The 9,299-nt window shown below is 29.1% G+C and overlaps 1 protein-coding gene across 1 annotated transcript; it reads right to left on the bottom strand.

The window, feature by feature from the left end:
- Nucleotides 1-8,128: 8,128 nt before the first annotated feature.
- On the bottom strand, nt 8,129-8,965 carry LOC124419218. The gene has a single exon (XM_046947837.1). The coding sequence runs from the start codon at nt 8,963-8,965 to the stop codon at nt 8,129-8,131; it is 837 nt and encodes a 278-aa protein (XP_046803793.1).
- Between the last annotated feature and the right edge of the window lie 334 nt (nt 8,966-9,299).

The following is a 9,299-nucleotide window of genomic DNA, read 5'->3' as shown; positions in this document are numbered from 1 at the left end:
TCATTTAAATTTTATGATCTATTTATTTCTTACTTGCTAAAATTTAATATATGGGGCTCCTCAAGTGAACCAACTTTTGAAATCGATGTCTTCCGAACTAACTATGGTGAAATTTGCACCATAGTTAGTTCTATTGGATAGTAATTCAGACACAATTTTTCAACAAGATCGCTCGTGAACTTTCTAAGTTAGAGGCAGTCAAAATTTGACATTTTGGCCATGCAGGTGTTTTTTCTCATCCATGTAACTTATTACCTATTGTTCTTAGCATAATGTGTCCCAAATAGTTTTGATAGCTATTTATGCAATCTTTTGAAAAAAAATTTAAAAAATTTAATAAAATATTTTTCATTTTTTTTAATAAAAAACATTTTTGACTATTTTTCAAAATGGAAAGTTTAAGTCTTTTCCTAAGCGACCTATATGGTCGCTTAATGGGATGCGAATCAAAAAATGTTTGGTAACTCAAAATTTAAAATTTTAGAATTTTTTTGCAAAATAAAAACTTTGTTGACTTTTTTTAAAAAAATGGACCCATTTTTTAATTTTTTTTTTGCTCAGAAGAAAACTTATATGTTTTCCTTTAACACCTTTTTTGTCGCTTAGTGGGATGCGAGTGGGATATCTATACCAAAAAAATGTTTTGTAACTCAAGACATACAATTTTTTACTTTGTTTTGAAAAATCAAAAACCTTTTTGACTTTTTTCCAAAATGGACTCTTTTTTTTTCTCAAAAGAAAGCTTAGGTCTTTTCCTTTAAAACCTTTTTCGTCGCTTAGTGGGATGCGAGTGCGATATCTATCAAAATAAATGTTTTGTAACTCAAGACAAAGGTTTTTAAATTTGCACTATTTTAATTTTTTTCATATTTGTGTGTAAACCTTAAAAGTTAAACTTACGCAGAGAAACTAGACACATTAGTCTTTCCGATGGTATGTAACATACCCAACTAAAATCATAGCCTCGATACTGTAATACCCATACCCATAATATGTTAACCTCAGGAATAAAAATCACTTTTTTTCTATGGAAATGTTTAATAATTTAATTTTGTTATTTATTTGTAATAATAATTAATTTAATATATATTAATAATAATAATTATAATAATAATTAATTTAATATATATTAATAATAATAATTATAATACATAATAATAATAAAAAGATGAATAATTTAGTAAAATTTAATCTTAATCACAATATATCAATTTATATAATAACTATTTTTACACTTAATTTATGAAGTTTTTGAATTTTCCTCCTTATTTGTCAGCTTTATTAGCTGCTTTTTTGTCAATCCTTTTTTGGCGTTATTAGATTCAGCTACTGATTTCGCTGCTGGCTTCTTTTTTGGCTTTGGAAAGAAATCACATTGAGTAGATGCAGAAAACTTTTTTAATTTGAGTCTTCCATCGACAAGCGGTAATTCGTTCAACTTTCCGAGCTCTTTCCTGCATGATCCACAAATTTTCAATCGTTTTGACAGTGTAGGGAATTTTTTTAATAAGCCGTCGGAAATAATTCGCATATCTGATGATCTGTGCTTCATTTTGTTAAAGGGATTAAAACAAAAAGACGAATAAATTTCATTTTCAACCTTAGCCTTTTTAGAAGTCGTAAACATTTTGAATTTTGTAAATAACACACAACTTAACTTTAACGCTGTTTCTAAAAAACTGATTTCCGTATGTCTTCAGAATGACAATAAATAGTTTTTTAAGATTATATAGGTAGTACGTTCCAATGAATGAGTCTAAAATCTTTTATTAGGGTCAAGATGGCGTTAAAGTGCCTAGTTTAACCAAATGTTACAAATAATAATAAAAACAAGTAAGAGTTCTATATTCGGCTGTGCCGAATCTTATATACCCTTCACCATGATGTGTTTAAAGCCTTATGTACCTTTTGAAGAACGAAAAAGTACCAAAAAGTCCCCATCTATGGGTCCTCAGTTAATCCGGGCCATACATACTTAATTACATGTTTCTAGGTTCAATATTGTAGAAATTGCAAAAAGTACTTTTTGAACAACGAAAAAATACCAAAAAGTCCCCTTTTATGGGTCCTCACTTAATCCGGGCCATACATACTTAATTACATGTTTCTAGGTTCAATATTGTAGAAATTGCAAAAAGTACCTTTTGAAAAACGAAAAAGTACCAAAAAGTCCCCTTGTATGGGTCCTCACTTTATCCGGGCCATACATACTTAATTACATGTTTCTAGGTTCAATATTGTAGAAATTGCAAAAAGTACCTTTTGAAGAACGAAAAAGTACCAAAAAGTCCCCTTTTATGGGTCCTCACTTAATCCGGGCCATACATACTTAATTAAATGTTTCTAGGTTCAATAATGTAGAAATTGCAAAAAGTACCTTTTGAACAACGAAAAAGTCCCCTTTTATGGGTCCTCACTTAATCCGGGCCATACATACTTAATTACATGTTTCTAGGTTCAATATTGTAGAAATTGCAAAAAGTACCTTTTGAAAAACGAAAAAGTACCAAAAACTCCCCTTGTTTGGGTCCTCACTTAATCCGGGCCATGCATACTTAATTTCATGTTTCTAGGTTCAATATTATAGAAATTTCAAAAAATACCTTTTGAAGAACGAAAAAGTACCAGAAAGTCCCCTTTTATAGGTTCTCACTTAATCCAGGCTCTACATACTTAATTTCATATTTCTAGCCAATAACAAAACATTAGTGCTGCTCTCGCTCTGCTACTCTTGCTCTGCTGCTCTTGCTCTGCTTTGCTTTTATAAACAAATTACAATAACAATATTTACCGTATTGTTATGTATTTTGTTTTTGTTTTTTGCAGTTTCTGTCTGAGCATGAATAAAAAAATCTAAATTTTATATGAAATTTTCAGAGGTTGCCTCGGTTTTTTGCTCATATCTCCGTTATTTATGGACCGATTTTGCTGATTTTAAATAGCGTTCTTGCCGGTCGTATGTCTGATAGAATTATGGAAGATTCGGATCTCGCAGATATCTGGGGTCTTCTAAAAACTGATTTCAACAAACATACAGACAGACAGACAGACGGACATGGCTTAATCATCTCCGCTACCTATAAGGATCCAGAATATATATACTTTATAGGGTCGGAAAATTATATTATAGAAATTACAAACGGAATGACAAACTTATATATACCCTTCTCACGAAGGTGAAGGGTATAATAAACCACCAAATAAATAACCTACCTGTCAACTTCTACCTCTACACCCACTTCTTAAAGTCAAATGTCATAAAATAATAAATAAACTGGTACTTCGGAGAAGGGCCATAAAATATATCCACTTGATTCCAAAAATTTGTTTCTGTGGCACCTGATATTTTAACAATGAAAATCACGTGCGCTGAAAACTATCTCTAGGATTGACTAAAAAAGTCGCAAGATACAAAACTTAGACAAATTTTGGGGGTGGAAAATTAATAGCGGTCGGCCTCATGTTGCACCCCTCCAGTGGCTATTATCGGTAAGTTCTTGTGGTTTTTATTTTTAAGATTTTAGAAACACTTACACACAAATATGAAAAAAATCAATTTAAAAACATTTGTCTTGAGTTACAAACATTTATTTTGATTGATATCCCACTCGCATCCCACTAAGCGACCAAAAAGGTTTTAAAGGAAAAGACCTAAGCTTTCTTTTGAGAAAAAAATTAATAAAAAAAGAATTCATTTTGGAAAAAAGGTCAAAAAGGTTTTTGATTTTTCAAAAAAAAGGAAAAATTGTATGTCTTGAGTTACAAAACATTTTTTTAAAGATATTCCACTCGCATCCCACTAAGCGGCAAAAAGGGTGTTAAAGGAAAACACATAAGCTTTCTTCTGAGCAAAAAAAAAATAAATAAAAAATGGGTCCATTTTTTTAAAAAAAGTCAACAAAGTTTTTGATTTTGCAAAGAAAATTCAAAAATTTTAAATATTTTTTTTGATAGATATCCCACTCGCATCGCACTAAGCGACCATATAGGTCGCTTAGGAAAAGACTTAAGCTTTCTTAAAAAAAATATAAAGGGCTCATTTTGAAAAAAAGTCAAAAATGTTTTTGATTTGAAAAAATTAAAAATATTTTATTAAATTTTTTATTTTTTCGAATGATTGCATAAATAGCTATCTAAACTATTTGGGACACATTTTGCTAAGAACAATAGGTAAGAAGTTACATGGATGAGAAAAAACACCTGCAAGGCCAAAATGTTAAATTTTGACCGCCTCTAACTTAGAAAGTTCACGAGCGATCTTGTTGAAAACTTGTGTCTGATTCAAAAGTTGGTTCACTTGACGTGAAATGCCCCATATACTTTTATTCTTAAAAAATAATTCTTATTTTAATGCCTTGGGATATATAATATTTTTTGTTTTGTAAAGAAAAAGCCCACTTAACGATTTTGAAAATTCTAACCACAATAGTTTAGAGATGCCAAGCAAATTATTGCAAGTTCGCCAATTTCTATCTATCTATGAAAAATTTCTAGCTCTAATAATTTCTTAGATATACGATTTTTTCTACTTAATTCCTGTGGGGGCTTCAGCCGTTTAGTAGTCTATAACGTTCAAACATACAAACAAACACACATCCCAAGCATTAGAAAAAGAATTATTTTTTAAGAATAAAAGTATATATTCAATTTTAGAATGGAAAAAGTAAATGGCTCATTAATGTATTTTTTAGAATTTAAATATATTGTCATCATATGAAATTATCATAAGCCTTTAAGAAAAATTGCATAACCTAATAACTAAATAATTAAAAATTGTAAATTTTATGTCTTTAATTTCTACTGGGTTACCGAAGCACCCGGTATTAGCTAGTAAGCATATGTAATTTTTTGTAATTACTTCACGTGAGAGGCACTAAAATATGGGACTATAGCTGTTGACGTTTTCTAGATATACATATTTTAATAATTAGGTTTTAGTATTTACTTCATATGGTAGGTGTCACGACTGCTTTTGCTGAACTTCCTATTTGTGTCAAAAAAAAATTGTATTTAAAGAAAAGTACATGTACAAAGTTTGGGGACTGTCTACGTGGCACCTCGCTTATTTAAAATTTCAACATAAAAAGTAGTAAGATATTGTGAAAAATTCAAGAAAATCGGTTTATCCGTTTATAAAAACATACAAACACTCATTTATTTTTAAATATATGAATAGAATATATATAGCTATACCCAATGTGCTTAGCTACCCTAAAAGCAATATAAATAAAATACTCACTTCAAAATTTTAACTACAATAATTTTCCAAATTAACAATATATTACATATGAGAGATGCCAAGCAAATTATTATTATATAAAATTTGAAGATTCTGCTAAATATCGAAATTTTTCTATTTAATTCTTGTGGGGGCTTCAAGCTCGCCAGATAAAAGTCCGTCCTTTTTCCTTCCATAAATCTTATGGAAGTCCGCCCGTTATACTCTAAATGTTCAGATGAATTTGAAAGTTCTTCAAGTAAAATTTAATGGTTCTTGGTCTAATAGTTTGTCAGATATTCGAATTTTTCTATTTTATTCATATGGGGGCTCCAAGCCCCCCAGATGATAGTTCGCTCTTTTTCCTTAAAAACGTTCAGATGAATATTAAAGGTCTTCGTAAAAAATTTAAAGAATTTAACTGTATTAGTTTCCCAGATAAACGAATTTTTATATTTAATTAATATGGGAAATGCCGCTCCTCTCATGGACAGTCCGGCAAGTTATAACCCAAAATGCTTACATGGATGTTAAAATTAGTTGTGTAATTTTTTTTGGTTTAATGATATTAACAAAATTTATGAAAATTTTACTTGTATTAATATAATTACTTTTTAATAAAATATTTTTTACACAATAACTTGGAAAAATCTACTTTTAGCTGTCCTTGAGCTTTTTTAATCTTCATTGCAAATGTTAGGCTAATAGGAAATTGCATGCGGTTAATGTTCATCATTTTGTTTTTTACTATTGTTGTTTTTAATTAATATTAGTTGTTATATTCTATATATTAGAGTAGATTTTTTTCCAAGTTATTGTTTTAAAAATATTTTATTAAAAAGTAATTATATTAATACAAGTAAAATTTTCATAAATTTTGTTAATATCATTAAACCAAATATATACTGAAATGATCTGTATACTTAATTTTTTGGATAGATTGCTAGTATTATTTTCCCAGGTTCAAAAAGGTGGTAATTTGCGGTTCCGATATGGTTGTGAATAACTTTGAAAGTTTTCATGCTATGACAGTCATTTATGCATCATTGGAGAGCATTATGATTGCACTATAATTTGGTATATGTTCGTCTAAAGAATGGTCAATTTGATGGATCGGTAGAATTGTTGTTCTATGTTTAAAAACGCTATGATTATATGGGTGCAAATAACATTGACAGTTTTTATGCAACGACAATCGTTTATGCATCATTTGAAAGCATTACAGTTGCACTTTTTTTTGGTGCATAATTTGTGGCATAACGAGTTTTTAGAAAAGGTTTAGAAATGCGGTTTAAAGCATTATGATTGCACTTTAATATGGTATATCATATGTAGCATAAAGTGTGTTTTTACAAATATATATATATATATTATATATATATATATATATATATATATATATATATATATACTATATATATATATATATATATATATATATATATATATATATATATATATATATATATATATATATATATATATATATATATATATATATATATATATATATATATATATATATATATATATATATATATATGTATATATATATATATATATATATATATATATATATATATATATATATATATATATATATATATATATTATATTATATATATTTTATATATATATATAATATATATATATATAATTTGCTTTTCCACCTCAGGTTTTAAAAACGAAATTTGGGTGTTTCGTGGATTTGCATATATCGCGTTTGATATATAGAACAATAATTCTACCGATCTATCAAATTGACCAATTTGTAAAAACACACATTATGCTACAAATGATATACCATATTAAAGTGCAATCCTAATGCTTTAAAATGATGTATAAATGACTGTCATAGCATGAAAACTGTCAATGGTTTTTGCAACCATATGGGAACCTCAAATTACCGCGTTTTTAAACATAAAACAATAATTCTACCGATCCATCAAATTGACCATTTTTTAGACGAACACATTATGCCACAAATGATATACCAAATTAAAGTGCAATCATAATGCTTTAAAATGAGGCATAAATGACTGTCATAGCATGAAAACTTTCAAAGTTATTCACAACCATATCGGAGCCTCAAATTACCGCCTTTTTAAACCTGGAAAAATAAATCTATCGATTTATAAAATTTGCCATTTTCTAAAAATACATTGTGCAACAAATTATATACCAAAACAAATGGCAATTTTAATGCTTTAAAATGGTGCATAAACGACTGTCTTAGCACGAAAACTGCAAAGTTAATTGCAACCATACTTAACCTCAGATTACAGCGTTTATTAAACATAGAACGGGATATAATACAATTGCATGGATCATTTACAAATAACAAATCTAATAATTTTCCATATTCATTATAGACGTTATTAAGCTGATACAGGCAAATATCAAATATTTTGTTTAAAAAATTATCATCAAAGTTTTTAGATTTCGTTGGAATTAAGTTGGGAGCGTCAGGTAATTTTATCCATGTGATAGAAGGTAGGTTAAAGTCACCAAATATAAAAACAGCATCATCAGGTTGAGCAAGATCAGCAGTATTTGTTATAGCATTTACATGTTGTTGATAAACAATTTCATTGGAGTTTGGAGGGATGTATGAACAGGTTAAGTAAATCTTTTTAAATTTGAGTCTTATTAATACACTGACAAACTCAATATTCTCAGAAAAACAGGAGCCAATATTTTCGGAGGCATAACGGCAAGAAACTGCAATTAAAACTCCACCACCATTACGATTATTTCTATAATCGAACACATTGTCCTTCAGCCATGTTTCCGTAAAGATAATAACATCATAACTAAAGTCATAACTATTTACAAGTAAATTTGACATTTTGGTGTTTAAGCCACGAACATTCTGATAAATAATGATTAATCGATCGAAAGATTTATAGATCAGTTTTTTGAAGTTTTGTTGGAGTTTAAATTATTATTTAATTGATGACCAGAAGGAAGTATAGCAACGTTTTGTTTTCTTGGATATTCTTTAAATTCATATTCACGAACTAAAGTATTCTCAGGCCAGAATTCAGGATTAACTACTTGTTCATAAATATCGCAAGGAACATTAATTTTAAAAGATGTAATCCTCCTAGGTTGCGAATAAGAAAATTTATGTGTCGTGAAATCTACTTCAGAGTTCAATTTCGATTTAATATAAGAGTTTATTTGTTCAACAGTAGTATCGGATGCGAAACGAGATATAAAAATTGATTTATTCGGCGGAATAATTTTTAAACCAACGTTTGATATTTGACTTATAGTTGGAGCAGTATCAGAAACAATACCATCCTTTACTTTGATGGGAGTTTGTGATAGATTTACCGAATCACTAATAGGTTTCGGAGCAGTAGCACAGTTATTAGAAAAAGCTATTGATGTACTTGGTGTGATTGAGTCGGAATCATCAACATTGGAAGTAGGACCAGGACTCTGGGAAAATTTGTTTATGTTTCTAGACGATTTACGGCGTTTAGGCGAAGATTGTGGTGGGGAATTAAGACAATTCAATTGTTTAAATTCCTCAAATAGGTTTCCATAGGCAGATACTTCATTAGATAATGCAGATGACTTATTTTGAATATTTAAAAACGTATTTTTAGTGACTTGAAAAAAGCGATAATATTCAACACCAATTTTCTGACAGGCATAGCAGCACCAGTGTAAACCTTTAGTTTTACAGACAGCTTCAGCAACTAAACCGGACAATCCACTGCACTTGAAATGACACATTCCATGACAAAGCCAACAAACCAACATTCTCTCATCAACACATGATAGAGTGCAGTTTTTGTTGAGACATTTAAATTGATCACTCAGGATAATTTCTTAAGGTGTATTTCGGTTCCTATAAAAGAGATAGAGATATTAGCTTACATGAAACTAGTTTATGTTGAATTTCATAAATCTACTGAGCTTTAAAGTCATTTCCTGAAGGGGCCTTATATGAGGGTAGCGTCAATTATAGACCGATCTCCGTAAAATTTTGTAGAACAATCTTAGTTCCTACAGGTCAGCTTTATATCGAATTTCATCGCTTTACTCGTTTTTTAGCCCATTGCTCTAC

This window comes from Lucilia cuprina, chromosome 4 (assembly GCF_022045245.1).
Source record: "Lucilia cuprina isolate Lc7/37 chromosome 4, ASM2204524v1, whole genome shotgun sequence".
Lineage (NCBI taxonomy): Eukaryota > Metazoa > Arthropoda > Insecta > Diptera > Calliphoridae > Lucilia > Lucilia cuprina.
This window is presented reverse-complemented; position numbering and strand designations above follow the sequence as displayed.